Source organism: Microtus ochrogaster, unplaced genomic scaffold, assembly GCF_000317375.1.
Source record: "Microtus ochrogaster isolate Prairie Vole_2 unplaced genomic scaffold, MicOch1.0 UNK3, whole genome shotgun sequence".
Lineage (NCBI taxonomy): Eukaryota > Metazoa > Chordata > Mammalia > Rodentia > Cricetidae > Microtus > Microtus ochrogaster.
This window is the reverse complement of record NW_004949101.1, coordinates 8,474,584-8,495,758: the sequence shown is the minus strand read 5'-3', so window position 1 is coordinate 8,495,758 and position 21,175 is coordinate 8,474,584. Positions and strand designations below refer to the sequence as shown.

Sequence of the window (21,175 nt, the reverse complement as noted above, 5' to 3'; positions counted from 1 at the left end):
TAAAAACACTGTCCCCTTGAGGAGAGCCAGAAGGTGAACTATTCCAACAGTGCTCACAACTGTGCAAAAATGCACACAGTAGGGAGGGAAATGCAGAAGCTCATGAAGAAGCCTGCTCTGTCCTGACTGGATTCCAAGTGGAAACTCCTCGCTTGATTTCTGCTATATATTTGTTAACTGTCCGATCTGATGATGCTGTCTACCTAATTTGATCTTCTATTTGGAGCCTTGCCACAGGGAATGCTGTATTCCACATGGAAACTCCAGCTGACCAGTCTAACTGTGCTAGATGTTTGTATGACCCTGGATCTGATAATGCTACCTTTGACATTTTATTCGCTCACTCAATTGGGCTACCTCAGTCACCCCTCTGGGTATTTAGAGTGCCTGATTTGATGCGGTTTTGCAATCTGTTTGTCACTTCTATCAGCTACTTGTTATTTATCCTTTTATTTTGCTCACTCATTCAAAATCAAAACATGGCTCTCATCTGCAGAATGTGCAGAACAGTGGCACACACCGACTAAGGAGACTGAGGCAGGAGGATCAGGAGATCTAGGCCAACCTCAGCTCCCTAAGGAAGCTCAGCCTAAATAAACAAATAAATAGAAATTGGGAATCAGACTAAGAAGCTGTCACAGGTTATAAACAGGGGCTCATATAGAAACCCAAGTCTAATTCTATGTCATTCTTCATATAATACTATTTATTATGGTTTTCAAAACACAGAGGTATAATTTGCATTCTATAAAATGCACAGATGCTAAGTAAAGGACTGGATGACTTCTAATAGTTTATTCACAAAACCAAAACATAAATAGAAAACTTTATGCATGGAACATTTCTACTATTACCCTCAAATTCCCTCAGGCCCTACTTTAAAAAAAAAAAGCATTTTAGATTTCTAGACCCCTGTTCTAACTCTGTTAGTACTGCACATAAACGGAAAAACTCACCAAGTAACCTTTCTGTGCTGAGCTTGGTTATTCAGCATAATGCTTTCCCCATTTTTAAGATGTAGAAGAGAATTTATTTAGCTTTCTGAGGCTTTAACCTTGGCACAAGAAAGACCTTACTCAAGGTTTGTAACTCTATTTAGGACAATTTTATGAGGCCAGAGAAAATTAATGGCATCCAAGTTTTGTGAGACTGGGTACAGCTTGGTGGTAGCATGCTTGCCTAACATGTCTGAGGCTTTGGATCTCAGCCCTTACAATATAGGGAAAAATATTTATAGACGTAATCACTGTTGATATTATGAAATAAGTAAAAATAAAAAAGACAAAGTACTACCAAAGAGAATAGAACCATTTTAACTTGGTTTCATATTACATATTCTTTTTGATCTGTAAAGACATTTTCTGAGTGTAAGTTCTCTCATTTCAAAAGAAAGTCATTTACTGTATGTTTACTCTTTAACAGAATGAAACACTCATTGAGTAAATTGTATACTAATTATTTTTTTTTGGGGGGGGGGGTTCTCTGTGGCTTTGGAGCCTGTCCTGGAACTAGCTCTGTAGACCAGGCTGGTCTCGAACTCACAGAGATCCACCTGCCTCTGCCTCCCGAGTGCTGGGATTAAAGGCGTGCGCCACCATCGCCCGGTTTATACTAAATAATCTTATAAATGTTTTTTAAAAGGTTAGAGAATTAAGAACAGATGAGATTATTATCTCATTGATTCTCATTCAATTTCAGAAAAATCATTTCCATAAATCAAAAATTCTATCTCAGAAATTCTTCCCATTCCTAAACAGGTTGAAAAAAAACCCATGAAAAATGGAAATCTGTCAGTTTACTAGAAAATTGTTTTTAGTAGTTTACTAATGAGTGAACAATATCATTTCCAGAAAACACATATTACTGAACAAAAAACACAATGCAAGGCATCAGACACCTCCCTACAGCTATAAATCAGGAAGGCCGCAGAGGGCTTGGAAAGAGCACAGGCAACTGCCACACACTGCTGTCCACCACAACTATGGAGTAGGCTTCTGCTGAAGATACCACACACTCTGGGCAGAGGACAGAGAGGTCAGGATCAAACTCTCTGACAAGTTCCTCCACACAGCCTAGCTTTCACAGTGCCCAAAGGTGCTGTGCAGACTGACTGGGAGAGAAGAGCAACAGCTTAACAATGGACCCTGCATGCTGCAATACCAGACTGCCAGGCAAACTCTAGCAGAGGCACTATTGTTACGGGGTAGTACTTTCAGACTGGATGTGAGACCTGCTCCACGAGAGGGAACTTCGTGCCGGGACAGTCATCTCAGTCAAAAGCCTTGGTGAGGAGATCTTAGGCCCTAGAGGAGAATCCACTATTGCCATTTTGCTCCATTGTCATGTCATCAAATTGTCTTCTAAATATTTGGTTTTAAAAGCATATACATGGGCTACTCTCAACCTTGGCTAGACAGGCTTCTTTTTGCAGTGGGCAGCACTCAATGCAGAGAGGCATAAACGTCCTGAATACTAAGAGTGCTCAGCCTTAAATGAGAATTTTTATCAACACGCTTCTCCCCCAACCACGGCTCAGAGAACATCATAAAAAAAGGAGGCAGAACCAACTTCAGGATAAAAGAAAATGCCATTTTCTGGACATGACATGGCTACTATACTCATAAACTCAAAAGAGTTGTGGTTCCCTGCACAAGACCTGCATGAGGTAAAGCCAGCCAGAATCCCAGCACAAATGGGAGGTGCCCTCCAGGCCTCACCCTTTACTGAGGAGCGACTGGAGTTAAGAGCTGCTCAGGGAGAGAAAGAGAGAGAGAGCACTCTTTTTCTTTTCAGATGACTACTACTAATCCCCACGATCTAGTAGATGGCCCTACATATCTATGTATACTTAGAGCAGCACGAACTGAACTTAATAGATTATCAGAAACAGAAAAGAAGCATGGCATGGTGGCTCAGGTCTACAATCCAGCTACTTGGAATGTTGAGGAAATCATGGGTTCAAGGTTTGCCTGGGACAATTCAAAACAGCACTTTCCAAACCCAATAGGGCAATTGTACATAAGGGTTCACAGCAACTTTGACTGCATGCACAAGGTCAAGCCAGACAAAATTCCAACATAGATGGGGAGGAAGTTGTGAACACACACACACACACACACACACACACACACACACACACACCAGCACCTGAGGGCCACTACAAGTTGACAAAAAAAAATTGGGCTTGTGGTTTACTGAAATGTTCATGTAAGAGCAAATAAAAATCCTAATAAAATTTACATAAAATCAAACTGATTTCTAATATAAAACTTTTGTTAATTCTTTGAGAGTTTCATATATGCACACAGTGTACTTTGATCACATTTGCCCCTTCTTTTTCATGTCTGACTGCCAAATTCATATCAGTTTTTATTACCCACTGAGTCCAATGCGAACATATTGGACACCATTGGAGTGGAACTTCCAGACCATACTTTTTTTAATTGAGAAATTGATAATTACTTTATCAATTTCTTTTTTTTATTTTTTTTAATTTATTTATTTATTAAGGATTTCTGCCTCCTCCCCGCCACCGCCTCCCATTTCTCTCCCCCTCCCCCGATCAAGTCCCTCTCCCTCATCTGCTTGAAGAGCAATCAGGGTTCCCTGACCTGTGGGAAGTCCAAGGACCGCCCACCTCCATCCAGGTTTAGTAAGTTGAGCATCCAAACTGCCTAGGCTCCCCCAAAACCATTTAAAAAAAAATGTTGGAATTTTGGTTTGGCTTGCAAAAAATTTGGGGGAAAAAATGGCCGGCAAGTACTGTATTTTCACTTCAAGAATAAAACATATTTCTCCATTTAGATTCATCTGAGCAAGGCTTTGTAGTTTTAAGGGGATAGTTCTAGAAAATTTCTTATTCATTCCTGACCATGTGAAAGTACAGGTTTTAAGAAGCCCTTCCCAGCCTGTGTCTCTGGCTTCGTTTTCTTGCTTCACTGCACTGGCTGAGATTTCCAGGAAATACCAAGCAGAGTGATGAGAGTGACAAGAGCTGACCTCCTTTTTCTGCATCCCTACAACTAAAAGTGCTCCAGGTTTCTCTGACTACTATGATTTTTAGCTATAGATTTTTTTTGGTAGTTTTTGTTGTGTTGTTGTTTCTTTAAAAAATATAACTAAGGAAGTTCTTCCAATATCTGGTATTTTGAGGGGTTTATAATGAATAGAAGCTGAAAAGATTGTGTGGTATCAAAATAAGCATATATTTCTTCTACTTTATTTTGATAATGCAGTAATTACACTTGTTGTTATTTTTACAGCCTTAAGGAAAAACACATGTATCATAAAATCCACTGTTTTAAATAAATGTCTGATGTGGGAGTGTCATATATCAATCTGTTGATTTCATTGGTTAAGGAATAAAGAAACTGCCTAGGCCCCTTGATAGGCCAACCCTTAGGTGGGTGGAGTAAACAGAACAGAGGGCTGGGAGAAAGAAGCTGAGTCAGTGAGTCGCCATGGTTCCCCCACTCCAGGCAGATGCAGATTAAGATCATTCCTGGTAAGCCGGCTCATGGGCTACATAGAATAATAGGAATGGGTTAGATCAATATGTAAGAGCTAGCCAATAAGAGGCTGGAACTAATGGGTCAGGCAGTGATTAAAAGAATACAGTTTCCGTGTAATTATTTCGGGTATAAAGCTAGCCGTGCGCTGGGGATGCAGCTCTGCCGCTCCTAATTCAACAAATGTCCAATCCCGTGGTTTGTCAAGTGTTTGTAAAGTTGGACAATTTCTAATTCCAGAACATTTTCATGTCCTTGAAAGCAAACTTGGTATCCATACTCCCCACTTCAGCCCTAACAACCACTAATCTCTTACATTTGTTTCTATGAGTTTTCCAATTCTAGACACTTAATGCAATGGAATCATGAAATGTCTGAACTTTTTCACCTGGCTTCTTGTACTTAGCATTCATGTTTTCAAGAACACTTGAACTATCCTGTTGTAGAACTTCATTTCTTTTTGTGATTACAAAAAAAAATTATTGCATGAATACAACACATTTGTTTATTCATTCATCAGCCAATGAACATTAAGTTGTTCCTAATTCTTAACGACTACGAACAACCCTGGTATAAACAAACATCTTAATTTTCTTTAATATATACTAAGGAGCAGACCTGCTGGGTAATGTGGTAATTCTGTTAAAAATTTCTGAGACATTATCATGCTGTTTTTCACCCTTTCCATATTCCCACTAGCGGTACATGAAGGTTCTATTTTTTTTTCCCTAATGAACTTATTCTTCTTTCCTGTAGACATCATGTTGGATGAGAAGTAGAATCAAACTATGGTTTTGACTTGCAGTTCCCCAATGAATACTGGCAGTAAAAATATTTCCATATACTTACTTGCTGCTTGTATACCTTAACTGAAGAAATGCTTATCTGCATCTTTTTGTTGAGTTACAAGATTAAGTTTATTCTGAACTGATGGCAAATACCTCACCAATGACATTATTAACAAACATGTATTCCTATTCTAGGGGTTGTCTTTCAGTTCTTTAACAAGACCATTGCAGCAAAGGTTTTAATACTTAAAATTATTTATTCTCCCTTTTGTTGCATATGGTTTAGGGATCTTTTTTTTTAAAAAACCACTGCCTAATCCAAGGGAAATAATGACATGGGCAACATCTGTCAAAATATGAACACAGCCTGATAGACAGACCAGAGGATATGACAAGTAAATATTTCCTAAGTAGCTAAAAAAATTTAAAGCCAAAGGCTGGATAATTTTCCAGAAGACACTTTAATGTGAGGCATGTTGATAGTGACAAAGTCTCACCTCTCAGCTTTAGCCAGAGAACAAACCAGACAGCGGTTTAGAGGAGTGTAGCACCCACTCAATGCAGAACAGGTTATAAAGCAAGGCTAATACTTTTGAACTGTATAACTTAAGTGCAAGGCTCACGAAATGATCAGATCTGACTTACATTTTGAAGCATTTTAACTTAAAATAACAAAAACATTATGAATAGTTTAAGTATCATGTAACACCTACCAACGCTTACCTGCTGTCAGCATTTTGCTCCACTTACTTGGTAATTTATTATCCACATTTTTACTCACATACTACTTTCCTGAAACACCTAGATTACAAACACGGGTCCCTACTTGCTAGATACTTCAGGGCATGCTGCCTAAAATTATGGATATGTCCCAATAAATCATAATACAGATAGCAATTTTAGTGAATTTATAAACAGTGCAACTCTTTTTGCTAGCCATATTTCAAATTTCAAAGCCTTATTTTGCAAATTGACCTAAAATGTACTTTAGCATTTGGTCTTATAGACAGAAGCCACTTTAAGGTGAATTAAAACATTTACTGGTAACATATCTTTAGTAGTATCCAACGCGGAACACTTTCTCCATCCTTATCTTTTCTGACATTTAACAGTTTTCTATACCATCGTCCCCCTTTACTTCCTTCCCAGCAAGCTCTTCATTCCTGACTTGTCTGTCTGTGTCCTGTCACTAAGTCATGTTATGTGCTTCCAAATGGTGAAGGACACAAATGACGCCGTCCTTCTCAGGCTGTCACATCCAGAGGCACGTACACTGTTGGCTTGTTCCTCGACGGTGACCCTAATTCTGAACACACAGTCTCAGTGTTGCTTGTTTCTCCATTATGCAATTACTATTTTTCCCCCAGAACTAATAATAAATCTCTAGAGAGATATTCAAAGTATAAAATAGCCCATTCCTCTTCAAAAATAAATTTTATAACAGTATTTATACTGTTGTTATAAAAAGTAACCTCTATATATAAAAGAAACCTAATTCATTTAGGGTGAGAGTTATGTGCCTGAATCAACTCCATGCCAGTTTAAATATGTTTTATTGCACTAGACTATGTGCACTGAGTATTTATGAAAACTGCTCATTAACTGCCCAGTCACTATAGAAAATGGCAGTACAACTTTTAAACCTAACTAGTGTCAATGAGCTCATGTTTGTTCCATAAAGATAAATCTATTTATTTCATGCCAGAGAAGGGAGTTATAAATTAAATGATACAAAGATGTTCTTTGCTGTATCTTTTAGAAAACATGATTTTAAAAAGAAAACAGAAACATGTACAGAGAAACTACCTTCATTTAGATTATCTATGATTCTGAACACAACCCCCAGTTACTTCTTACCTTTTCTGAGCAGTGTGACTTTGAGGAGAGTGTTAATCCAAGGCTTTAACAAAAATTAATCATAGCCTTATATAAAACGTTCAAGTGCTTTTAGGGTCTGTGTTTGATAACAAGGAAAAGGAGGGCAATTTTGGGGAAATAGAACATTTTTTTTTTAAAGAAAGGTTTTAAAATAAAAAGAACAGTCTCTAAAGCTGCTTCCTGTCAATCTTTATACTAACTCTCTGCACTATGGAGAAAACATTTTCATGATAAACGAGGGCCCTATACAACAGTTCCTGACAGAAGCCAGGAACGCTGGGTGAGGTCACTAGGTAGGCAAAGGCTGCCACTCTTACTGGAATACATACTTTGCTAAAGTCCTTTTCGCTTTTGAACCCATAGTCTCATCTATATTCTCTGTCACAATTTCAACACCATAAAATCCCTGCATTTCTGACAAAAGAACTAATTTGTTGGTTTTTGTGTGTGCTGCCACTGTTTCAAACAATAGAATTGAGCAATGTGTTGATGTCTTATTGCTTGTTTTGCTTTCATGGAAAGTGTTTATAGTTATAGTTCAAACAATAAAGAAAGAGAGATTAACTCTCTGAAAAGAAAATGGTTAGAAACATAATTTACAAATAAGGCAAGTGGAGAAGCTGTACCTGCTGGCCCAATCCATACCACCTCCACATTTCCAGCTCGGGAACTTGACAGATAACACTAAAATCACACCCCTCATATGCCAAACAGCACAACTGAAAGCCAGATAGCTCTAGATTCAACTTAGGTCTCTGTGCTTTCATGTTAAATGGCAAGTGTCTTCCAGAGATGACCAGCAGGGAAAGCAGACACTTCTACTCAAGGGACTCGGTACACCTCCCTGTCTTTCCCAGCCCCTACCTCCCCCAACTGACCGCAGAGCTGAAGCCTACCCTCATCATGATCCTTTGTTTAAATAAGATCTTAGTTCAAGATCAATATTCAAAGTGGAAGAGAAAGCTTAAATGGTTACAAGAAACTCCTATGGCTTATTACATTTGCTTCCTGTTTGGAAAGTGCTGTTAGACACGTTTTGGAAATATCTGAATAACCATTTTCCACTCGTTCACTATGTTGCTCGATACAGTAGCTACTAGCCACACGTGGCTATGAAAAAATTAAGTGTAGTTTAAAATTCGGCTCTTTGGTTCTAGTAGCCACATTTCAAATGCTCAATAATTTCACCTCGTGGCTCTGGCTGCTCTACTCGATGACGCAGACATCAATGTTTCAACTACTATGACAAAGCTGGTAGGTTTTGCTCCAGGCATGCCAATCAGCATTAAAAAACACAAATACAATTTTATTTCAGAAAGATTATGAAGCAAAGAAATCTATAAATTCTCTTATGCATTAGGTCTCCGGATGCAAAATGCAAGGTTTTCAGGTGAAGCTGAGATAATGGGAGGGGAGAGAGAGCTCAGTAATATTTCACAAATATCAATCTCTTGCTGTGACAATGCTCCTATATACTATATTCACAGACATTTGGTGGCCCCACTGATTTACTAGGTAATATACTTACAGAGTAGTATTATATAAAAAATGAACAATCAACTACAGTCATGTGTTATCTAACTGAGAAATTTGTCAGTAAGCTATTTTATCACTGAGTGAGCATCATAATATGACCTCACTAGGTAACATAATCTTCGGTGTCCACTGTCACACACATGGTTTACTGTTGTTCAAAATGCCAGTATGCTGTATCACTATACTCTTTAGTTGACTTTCTCTATTTTTTTTTAAAAATTACTCAATGTGTAATAGACAACACATATCAGAAATTTATTTGCTATTTTTTCAAAAAAGAGGCTGCCTAGCTTCATAAATCTGCAGCTGAGGTGCTTTAATGCCAAATAAATGTCATAAAGCACAGCTGTTTCTAAAACTTCCATGAACAGAAACATGGGGCATATATAAAAATATAAAAATAAATCCACAAATTATGGGGTTTTCTTTTACTCCCAAGATCAAGAATTTTAAGTTCACGGAGAACCATCAGCAGTAACTGATGCCGGGTGACTATATGACTGCTGTGACTCACGGCAAGTCATGTGGCACAGAGAGGTGAAGCCTGGAGAGACATAACAGGGCACGCAGACGACAAGAGAGCAAACGTGAGATCCACAAGTCTGTGAGCCATTTCTGTTAGGATAGATACAGACACAGCCCAGAGCTACTCTTACATGGCCTGAGTTTCCTTTATTCTTATCAACCTTCCTTGAGATATCAGACATCTTGGTCGGCTTGTCAGCTTTGCTCTCATTTTCTCTCATAAATACTGAGGTTCCTCTTCACAAGTATTCACAGAGGAGAAAAGGGAGCAAAACAAAAGAAGAAAGTGGCTTTCTCATTCATCTTGATCCATCATGAGAAGAATTTGTGAAATCTACTGATTTTTCTTTGGAACTGTGAACTGTGCTGTAGACAAAGCTCATTGGCTTCTACTCAAGAGGTGGAAAAGTCATCTGTTTCAACAAACTGGTTTGAAGCCACATGCACTAGCTACCAGGTTTTCAGGTTATGACCCAGTTTTCCCGCTTACCTTGGCTTTTCCATCCTGGGCTGACATATATCCTACGCACATACTCTCTGTAGTGTGGCTCCACAGAAATTCCACTGTGTGAACAAGAACACAAATAGGCACATTCACGTTCACAGATGGAAAATAAATCTTCGCCTTTTTAATAGAACAGTTAAAGATAGCTTTATATTTAACACTCATTCCCTACTTTCCATTTGCTCCTTCATAAATGTCAAGATGATTTAGTGCTCAAAACTGTAATGCCATTTACTGTGAAATGAAAAATGTATTTCTTTCTTGTCAAAACTTATGATTATTACATGTAAAATAAATGCACTTGTGTTTGAACTTAGAACATTAAACACTTATACATTCATAATACTGTATCTAGTGATTTAGTAAATGTAATATTCCACAGTATAGCTTCTTTCAACATACACATATGCACAAGTGCACACAGCCTTAGTCTCTACTTAAGGCATAAAGCCGAGACTCATGAAATACCAATGGATCTGAACTAGCTTGTTACAGAGAGTAAGGAAATGCTACAAGAATGACAGGGACTTATCAAAAAGACTCAGGGGTTAGCCTGAAGGTCCCTTACTAGCCAAATCTTCTCCCAACAAAGTGACAATGATAGATTATAATCACTGAGCAAATTAAGAACCAAGAAGCAATGCTGATGGAAACAGGTGAAGAAATAAGAAAGGAGATAAACTCTTCTTTCCTTGTAGCAAAGTCAGTGAATACATAGAGAAGATGCCTATTGAGTGCTTCTCACTCAAGCTAAAGAAATGAGTTCAAAACCTGAAATTAACAGGAGAAGGAGCAAAGTAATTCCCCCAAAATTGTCAGCTTACCAGAATATGAGAGTGGTGACACTTGTATGTTTCCCACATTGTGTACACACAGAATAACAATAAATAATATTTTAAAATTGCATTCCTAAACAAGACATTGTAACATCCTTCTGAGGCTCAGAGCATAGAGTGGAAGAAGAAGCAGAAAGAATGGAAGGCAGGGAGAAAGGCTGCAAAGTGCCATCTGCAAGCAAGATATAATAATTACAATCATGATTGGTGCCTTATTCAGTCATCACCTGAAAGGCTTCCTCCTGCAGCAGATAGAAAAAGTACAGAGACCCACAAGCAGACATTATACAAAGAAAGATACGTTGGAAGACACAGCTCTAAACAAGAATAAATCCCTTACCTTGGGAATCAGGGAACTCTGTAGAAGAAGAGACTGAAGAAGTCAGGGAGACAGGAAGGGACAAAAGACACCAGGAAAATAAGGCTCTATAAAACAGCTGAGCATACCTCATATGAACTCACAGAGACTGAAGCAGTAATCACAGGGCCTACCCAGATCTGCACTAGGTCCGCTGCATATATGCTATAGCTCTCACTGTAGTACTTTTCTGGGACTCCTGATGAGACTGATTCCTGTGTTTGAATCATTGGCCAAAAGTGTTGTAATCAATATAGTTTTTCTGTGATTATTTGGGTCTGGATGGCCAGAAAACGAAAGAACAGTTTCCTTCAACAAAATGGTGCCCATATGTTTGGGGCTAACCTGTGTGACCCAGTTGGATCTGGGTACTTGTATGCCTGTTTGGGGGTTAGGAGGAAAGTAGCTAAGAGCATGCCTACCACTCAATACCCCCACCTGGGAAAGCAGCTGGAGAGGGTCTGCTAGGAGTGCACAGGCAGGAAAGCATGGTAGATTCCTGCCAACATACACAAAGACATTTCTAGGCTGCACAGCATTCTGCATGGCAATTTTAGCTTTTACTCAGACAAAAAGGGTTCATGTGCTGCACACTCCTTCCCAGAGTTGAGATGGTGAGTGTGGCTCCTAACCAGCCCATCCCAGAGCTGGCAGTAAAGGTACCTCTGACATCCTGAAAGGTTGAGAGAGGTGGAGGCAGCATCCAGGACCACCGAGACCACACCTTTTACCAATTTACAGGTCAGGGAGCCCTGATGGCTCTACGGGCTGATGGGGGAGAGGGACTTGATGGGGGGGGCGGGGGGGGGGGGGGGGGGGGGGGGGGGGGGGGGGGGGCGGTGGCGGGGAGGAGGCAGAAATCCTCAATAAATAAATAAATTAAAAAAAAAAACTTAAAAAAAATAAAATAAAATAAAATGTTCCCTGTCAGAAAAGAATTTCAGATACACAACAGGACAGATTCAGACATAAAGGACTCTAAATGAGACACAGTGTGTTCAAAAAAAGATATGTAGGCTTGGAAGAGAGTAGAAAAAGAGTATAGAGGGGGCTGGAGAGATGGCTCAGTAGTTAAGAGCACTGGTTGCTCTTCCAGAGGTCCTGAGTTCAATTCCCAGCAACCACATGGTGGCTCATAGCCATCTGTAATGAGATCTGGTGCTCGCTTCTGGCATGTGGGCATACATGGAGGCAGAATGTTGTATACATAATAAATAAAGTAAAAAAAGAAAGAGTATAGACAGTTATAGAAAGAAATAGTTTAAAAAAATAAAAACAAAGCCTTTAAAGAGACAGTAAAAGTAATATAAAAGAGAACAGACAGACATAGATTAAAGGAGTAAAAAAGGCCATGTAAAGATAGAAAATATACAGAGTCTAAATTATGCAAATTATTTCATTAAATTTTTTGACTGCAGAGAGACATTTGATTCTGGGGCTGCTAAGCTAAACTAACATATATACTTTAAAGGTATCTTGACTTCAAAATTTGAATTGAAGGATATGCTGCTTTGGAAAAGAGGTTCTGCTTTTGTTTTCATAGGAAATGAGTCTGTGGATTCCTTCCAAGCTAATATGGTTTGATAGAACAAGACCCTCCAAAAGTTTCCAGTAAACTCTAAAAATACTTTTCCCAACAAAAAGCAGGAAGCATTGGAGAAAATGATGCCCAAATTCTCAAAATGATTGTTTATAAATGTTTGTTTTCATTTAAAGGGGAATATGATATAGAAATGAACGTTTTGCATTGGCATAGATCTTGATCTATTGATAAAGTCAAGGTCAATTTTGTTACACTGTGTATATATATTTCTGCTCCTGTTTAAAGTATTATGCTTATATATCTCATTAAAAATATATAATTAAAAATTACAGATTAATAGGTAGTCATTTATAATAGTCAAACTTGTAGTCATGTTAGTTAGGTTTTCTAAATGTACAGAGCTATATTTCAAATGGACAGGTATTCTTCAAGCCTTTCAAAGATTTACAGAATATGGCATTTAAATGTTTTAAGAACTTAGACTTATATGACAATGAGACACATCTGCTCCTGAAAGCACCAATTACTTCTAGAGGATGATGGGTATCAAAGAGGGTCCTTATGGAATTGGCTAGCCATTTGGACAAGAAACTGCCCTTGCCTGTAATGCTTGGTGGTATGTTGTATAAACTGGACATGCAGGACCCACAGAAAAATGAATGGTAAACTTGCCTAAAGAATGCAAGACAGTCCTTCAGGGTAACTACTTCATGAAAGAGTCTGCCAGACATTCTGAAGGACACAAAAGAAAGTGACTGACAAACTACAAATATGGGCAAAACAGTCTTTTAAATTCTTGCCACATGGAAAAGTCTGCCAGATATGTAGGCTGAAGGCAGATGCCCCCAATATTACAGATGAACTTTGGGTGACTATCCAGGCAGGCAGGGAGATATCTCTGTCAACTTTAAAGTTTTAAAAGCTGCTTACAATGCACTTCCTGCTTACTTAGGTAATATATCCTTCTGGGGTCTTTGATGGCATTGAAGGCTAAACAGTTATAGTTTTCCTTAGTTATAATAAAAGATAAATTAGATATAAAACTTTAGACTCACAAAGATAGGATAAATGATAGAGTACTTTCCTTAATTTGCCAAATGTAAATGAACTAAATATTGTAGCTATAATTCTTGCTTGATAACTGCTTTGTTATATATAATTTTACCATGTTAAAGATAAAACATTCCTTTTAATTAGACAGAAAAGAGGAGATGATGTGGGAAGTCTTTAAGATGTTGCTCTTATTGGTTAATGAATAAAGCTATTTTGGCCTATAGTAGGACAGAATATAACCAGGCTATAAGTGATATATAGAGAGAGTAGGTGCAGTCAAAGAGGTACCATGTAGCTGCCAAAAGAGACAGACACCACTGGAACGTTTCCAGTAAGCCACAGCCTCATGGTAATGCATAGATTAATAGAAATGGGTTAATTCAAGATATAAGAGTTAGTTAGAAATATGCCTGAATCATTGGTTGAACAGTTTTGTAATTGATAAAGTTTCTGAGTGATTACTCAGGTCTAGGAGGCTGGGAAACAAAAAGAGCAGTTTCTGACTATATATCCACTCTTTAGTGGTGTGCTCAGGAAGGCTCTACTTCAGTCTTGGTGATTTCTGCTATATGAACGAATCTGAAGGCCCACCGCAAAGCTTGGCTTTCCTGTGTCATTTACGTCACAACCTTCCCTAGTTATTATTAGAGCTACAAGTTACCCAATGAGTGAGGTATCTCCCAGGACACCTCTTTCTCCATTATCCATGTACCATTAATTAAATTACATTTTATAAAACAACGTGTCTTTACCAAGTTGTGAACAAGGTATTTCCATCCAAATGAATTTTCCTTCTAAACAGACAAAAAAGTACTTGGCCATCTCACTAAAAATACAGAAAACATATACACAGACACATGGACACAGGCATATACAGGCTCACATAAGTATACACACAGAGAAACATACAGACACACACACACATACATTCTTCCCATTGTCGTTAACAATCCCCAGCTGCACTGACTCCTGAAACCTTTAAAACCTCTCCACTTTGCTTTCCATCCCAGAGTTCCTTGGAAGAATACACAACTCTAAAATCACAAGAGTCTTGGCTGGGCAGTTGCCAAGTCAGCTGCTGCTCCTTAGCCTTCCTTGGGTGGGATAGCACAGTAGAAGATGTCTTGCACACCATATAAGTAACTACTTGATAAATAAAGAAAAAATTCATTTTCAAATGGGAAGAGTGAGAAACTATAAATACAACAGCTTTCTCTTATCTGCTCCTGGCTGTTAAGAACTTCTTAACCCAATAAGTGGCTCATGTTTGTAAAAAATAATATACAAAAATGCTTCCTGTCCTGACACAATCTGTATAAATCATACAAGGCATGTCTCATTACACCCATGAGGTAGCTGAGTTGGCATGCTTCCCTGTCAAACTTTCACTGGTAAACTGTCTTGGGAGCAATGGAGGCTGAGCTCCATAGACTGACACATACACTAAGTTGAAGAGATAACCATTCCCTCTTTCCAGTGCTCATGCTGCTTTGGTAAGGACTAAAAAGAAAAATGCTACTTCACAAGAAAGCAAGGGAATTTTGTCAAACAGAAATACAAGCCCTAAAGACATTTCAATTCTCTTCCTATTTTAGCCCCTTATTGCATGAGATGCTTGATGTAGGGGCTGCTGGCTGAGATCTAGGTGATCTAAACAGAAAACCATTGAGTAAAGCTAAGTTAATTGAGACTTCATTTTATTCATTCACAATTCCTTTTTCTTCCAGGATTTATCTCAAGCTCCAGTGACACCTACTATCCTTTAAACAGACCAAACTTGTCTATAAAATCAGCCAAAATTGCTTCCTGAGTTTTAGAAGATCTACCACAAGAAGTACATGGCTGCCAGAATTCAGCTCAGAAATCTTCATATTTTTAGATGAAAAACTAAACCAAACAATAAAAAATCTTCTGGCTAGATAATAGCAAGAATTTTATTTCTCACAAAAGAAAAGAGAATTATAGCCAAAAAAGGTCTATTCCTAGTTTTAAAAGAATGTCTTAGTGGCATTTAAAGAAAGAATGTTCTGTTATAAACAGAGTAGATCAAAAAAAATATTTCCAGAAATAAAAATCAAAGAGCACCGCCCCTACTTGCTAATGTTACTCTCAGCTGAAAAAAGCTTAAATATCATATCTGCTTATTTCTTGAACAACTTTACTACTTTATCTGACCTTAAATAAATACTAAAATGTCAACCCATCCTTCCAGACATCATTGGAGCTGGAACACCCTCCCCCCAGCACTTCTGGGGCACAAAAGAAATGAGCTTCCCACCATGGGAGATCATGGAGATTCTCACGGAAAGGAAAGCTTAATTCCACTTTGTAGGCCATTCGGCAACATCAGACAAATATCCACATGGCCACTTTCTCTCCCCTGTCCAAGGAGGGAATTTGCTTTCTCTTTGCCAGTTAGCTTCATGACCATGTGTACCTCCCAGAGTGCCCAGTTAGCTTCATGACCATGTGTACCTCCCAGAGTGCCCAGTTAGCTTCGTGACCATGTGTACCTCCCAGAGTGCCCTGTCATAGGTGCTCGCAGAAGCTGATGCCATGTGGTGAAAAGAAGCAGCCAGCACTGTTGGGGCCCCAGGAAGAAGCTCCTTTGAACATACACATTAATAGGCTTACCAAATTTTTAATGCCAGTAAAACCAAAAGTCTGGAGGAATTTTAAGTGACAGTAAGATGACTTTTTATCCTTTGAATTTTTCAGAAATCATCAAGCCAATGTAACATTAAAAACAAAACAAAAAACCCTACAGCATGTCTGGTAATAGGGAAAACAAGAATACAACAAAAAGTACTCCACAAAGAACTCTGTGCTCTGAAAGTGGAGCAGCAGGGCGAAGCATCACAGTGAAGTTCTAATTGGCAACTGCAGAACAGTTTGATTTGATAGAGTTAAGTTGAAAATGATAAAGGAACTCGTTATCCTTTCAGTTAGCTATGAAAGAGACCAAAGAAATTCTCATAAAAGTTCAAAATCAAGCACTACCCACAACATACCTTTCAGATACATAGAAATATGAAAGGGGTTTAAGGAAAACTCAAAGGCAACCATGAAATGAAAGCTCAGGAAAAGAAGGCTGTAAGATCAGAGAGGCCCACATGGGGATTTCAAAGATACGGGTAATGGGCAATGTCTTGGGCTGGGCGTCAGGCCCACAGGTGTTCCTTTTATTATTACCCTTTATAACTCACAAATTTATTATGTCCTTTAAAACATATATGAAACATTGCACAGTAAAAGATGAAAAACACAAGGGGTGGGTAAAGGGGTAGCTATAGAAATGCAAGCGTATCATACACAAAATTTAATTAGCAGCAACATAAACACATTTCCAGTAGAAAGAATCAGAGTTATTCTCTACATAAAGTGGGATTAACTTAATGGCAAAGTAACAACCACCATGTGTGCTGACTGCCAAATATACACATCTATTTAGTGATTAAGATTGCTTAAGATTTTCCTCAAATACATGGAGCCGATTTCACACTGGCCACTCATACCTACTGACCAGTTAAGGGAGAAAATCTTTAACTTCATAGGCTCCAATCAAGACATGGGGTATAGAATACGAAGAAGGAAATGTTCCCCATAGCAGGATTGCTTGCTTATGGAAAATATCTGCATATGTTCTAATTACCTCTCTATTACAAGCTTAAATTAGCAGCATGCTCACTGTTCTCACTGGAGGGCCTAATGAGTCTTTGATTGCACATTTTAAAATATTATTTTAACATGTGTGTGTATTTTGCCTAGAAGTATATATGCCATCACGTGCACATCAGGGAGGCCAGAATACCAAATAACCATGTGGGTCCTGGCTATTAAACCCAAGATCTATAGAAAACCAGTTAGTGCTTTTGACTGCTAAGTCATATTGCTAGCTTCTGTTTGTACATTTTTAATCATACTATGTCCACCAGCCTCAGAAAAACACTTCTACAAGGCCTGACAAATATGCAATTATATTTTAATGGGTAAAAATATATTGTATTGGCTTTTTACCTCCCTCTAAAAGCATAAAAAATTAATATTTTTCAGCTGTCTCATCCAGGGACAAAAATTTTCTGTTTGTTAAATGTACATTTTGTACACAGGGGTTTGTCAGCATCTCTTGATCTGGGGAGTGGGACAAGGCAGACAAGTGTTGCAAACAGTTTGTGGCCACACTGTCCCTATACAAGGCTGGATACAGAAGCTGTCTTCTGTGAGTCATTTAGACTGTCTCTAAATCATATTATTGGACACTCATTAGCCAAATTTTCTACCTGTGGTGTTTGTTTTTTTAGAACATATTAGGACATTTTATGTGACATTTCATTTTACTGAAAGAGTAGGGAATTCACAACAGTTGGTTCTGGGGCTAGAGAAATGGCTCAGTGGACAAACACTGGCTGCTGCATTTCCATCCCCAGAATTCATATAACAGCTAGATGCAGTCAGTTCCCCAATGGGTGATGGGAAGATGACACTGGAGAAATCATGAGCTGCTCATGGGGCAGCTAGCCTGGAGTATGAAGCAATATGATGAACAAGGCAAGCCCTGTCAGATGAGGAGGAGGAGGAAGGCGAGAATACCAGATGCTTTTTTCTAATCTTCACATATGCACATCTATAATCATATCCGTGGTCACGGGGTTGGGGCTGCTAAGATAATACAAAAACTATATTTGGCATTTAAATTCATGTATCTAAGAATTACTGGAAGCCTATTGATGGAGGAAGGTCATTGGTTAATTAATAAAGAAAATGCTTGGCCCTGATAGGTTAGAACATAGGTGGGTGGAGTAAACAGAATGCTGGGATAAAGAGGAAGTGAGGTAAGACACCATTTCCTCTCCTCTCTGGGGTAGATGCGATGAAGCTCCGACCCAGGATGGATGCAGGCTAGAATCTGCCCGGTAAGTGCACCTCAGTGCTACACACATTAATAGAAATGGGCCAGGCAGTGTTCAAATGAATACAGTTTGTGTGTTGTTATTTCCGGGTATAAGCCGGCCAGGCGGCTGGGAGCAGGGCGGCAGGAATGCAACCCACAGCTCCCTCAGCAGCCTATTATGGAGATGAGCAAAAATTTCAGTGACACAGTACCTGGCCTCTACTTGCTTCCAGTGTGTGAGATGCTTCACAGAAGGAAGATGCGCTAATCCATAGAAAGGTTACAAAATCCCTACCCCTCTCTGATTCTCGGTGACTTGTGATTTCTCCAGTTATTTACGTAACTGGAGGGAAAAGCATCCAGTCTAGAAGGAGAGGAAAGCACTTTAGGATCTGACCAGAGTTCGCTGAGAAGTGTTGCAAAGACGTAAACTACATAGTACTAGCAGAGCACAAGGAAGGAGCAAACACGCAGGAGGAAACTCTTCCAGATTTCCACATTTGAACAAGGCCTTAAAAGTCAGTTACTATGATAGTGCATTTCCAAGAAAAATGCAATAGTGAGGGCAAGTTACTGGGGCCGGGGTGAGGAGGTGGGGATAGCCCCAGTATTCGAAATGCTATTTGAAAGACAAGGACTTGGGACGTTGGCAATGAGTCTAGGTAACAAAGAATGAGTTGAAAATGATACTTGAGCACGCTGTTTAAGGTGTTAGAGGGGGAGTGGGAACTCTTCCAATTAGGTTAGGTAACTGGCATCCACCTTGCAGATCTGAAAGTAACCCAGAAGTGTGTGTGTGTGTGTGTGTGTGTGTGTGTGTGTGTGTGTTTCCTCAATAAAAGGGTAAAAGTAGTGAGCATAACATATACAGAATCTGAAAGGGCTGATTTCATAGAAACTGAGAGTGGCTCAAATGCTTCCAATGTCCAGGGAAAGAAGCATGGTTGGCACTTAGGGACATGTACTGCAGGCATGGCAGGAATAAGAATAAGTTCTATTGCCCACCAGAATGAATACAGCTACCCATGATCTACTGTATATTTCAAAGTAGCTGTACGGGAGTATTTTAGATATTCTATAAACAAAGAAATAATAAGCTTAAGTGACAGGTGTGCTAATTGGTCAGATTTGATCTGTATACAATACACAGATAAAATGAAATACACATTGTACACTATTCATGTCTATAATTATATGTCAATCAAAAGTAAAAGCCAGACATGGCAGAATACACGTGTAATTCCAGCAATGGAGAGGCTGAGATACAAGGATAGATAATGTGAAGCTACCCTGAGCAACAAAAAACTAATGATAAAAAAGTAGAGAACATGGAAATAAAGTTAACAGATACATATTCTGGTCTTATTTCAACACACTTTAGAAAGATACACACCCTCCAATTTAAATATGTACAAATTATTCACAAAAATTTACTCTTATTTAGGCTAGTCTGATCCTGGGGTTGGTGTGGTTCTTCTGGTCACATTTTCATCTTTTTCCTTTTTTGCTTTGGGCCAATGTCTTCTTTCCCAATTGCCCTTGGCGTAGGTCCATGGTTGAGTTATCAACCCAGCTGCAGGTGTGTCACAGAGAAAGCTCTGCTAGTAAACAGGAGGTGTGAACTGTCTATGAGATGATAGAAAAGGGAAACCTGAACTGGGGAAGGCTGGGGGTGGGGTGTAAAAGGAGAAAAGTAGTTAAAGCCACAGGTCACAAAACACATGTCTTTAATCCCAGCACTCAGAAGGCAGAGGTAGGTGGAATCTCTGAGTTCATGGTCAGCCTGGTTGTACAGAAAGAGTTGAGTTCTAAGACAGCCAGAGCTATACAGAGAAACCCTGTCTTAAAAAACAGACAAACAAACAAAACCCCAAGGGGAAAAAAAGAAGACCACAATTCACAATATTGAGGAGAACTGTCCCAGGGAGGGAGGGTGGCTTCATCCCTGCAGGGATGACTAGACCCAAGATTACACATCTGGATGCACATCTTCCATCTACAAAAACACTCACTGGCCAACCCTTCCTGAAAACAGTTTTATGAGGAAAGTGTGGCAAACACCCTATTTTCCAGATGAGGAAGTGGCAGAGGACAGTCAAGTGCTGCGTGACAGGAGCAAAGCTAATAAGCCAGGGACCAGGAGTAAAGTTCACGCCAGCAGCTCTGCACACAGTTTCTTTCCTTTAGAGGAAGGGGAACAGGAAGAATCCTGTTTCCAAGTTATTATATATACTGTCATGGATCATCTCTAATGTTCCATGGAATAAGATATGAGAGTGAGACAAGCTATAAGATTTTAATGAATCTCATTTAAAAATACACTTTAAGCACAGTCTTTAAAAAAAGTGTTTTGTAAATTTATTTATAGAAAGTCAACAGTGCAAGCAAAGGGATAATGACAGACATCAGAAATATAAATTGCTGACTTAAGGACATAAGCCTTTCCATGTCTTAAAAAAATAAAAAGAGTAACTTCACACTAGAGGGGCATTACCCTTACCTAGAAGCGTCTGCTTATTTGGGGAGGAGTCAGACTCTGAAGAACATCTGCATGACCGGAGAACGATCACTCCACCGAGCACGCCATCCTCGCTGGCAAGGAAAGGTGAACCTGGGCAGAAAAGACCGACAGTCACCTTTCAGTCACTTTCATTTTTTCATTTTCAATTTCCATTTGATTACTAGAACAAAATGTGGCATGAATAAGAACTCTAAGGATGCCCAGTTTCTGACAATCATTGTTCATACCTCATA

The 21,175-nt window shown here is 39.0% G+C and overlaps 1 protein-coding gene across 6 annotated transcripts in view; it reads right to left on the bottom strand.

Annotated features, from left to right (window-relative positions):
* The window catches only part of Tasp1 (taspase 1), a 221,528-nt gene that overhangs the window by 17,542 nt on the left and 182,811 nt on the right, over positions 1-21,175 (bottom strand). For all 6 annotated transcript variants that reach the window (XR_003378538.1, XM_026788512.1, XM_005365529.3 and 3 more), the window contains 2 exons: positions 20,922-21,032; positions 9,726-9,799 (listed from right to left, as the gene is read on the bottom strand). Coding sequence is in view for 5 of the 6 variants with exons in the window: in XM_026788512.1 (XP_026644313.1) it covers positions 9,726-9,799; positions 20,922-21,032 (185 nt within the window). In the remaining variant the exon portion in view is untranslated. The remainder of the gene's footprint in view (positions 1-9,725; positions 9,800-20,921; positions 21,033-21,175) is intronic.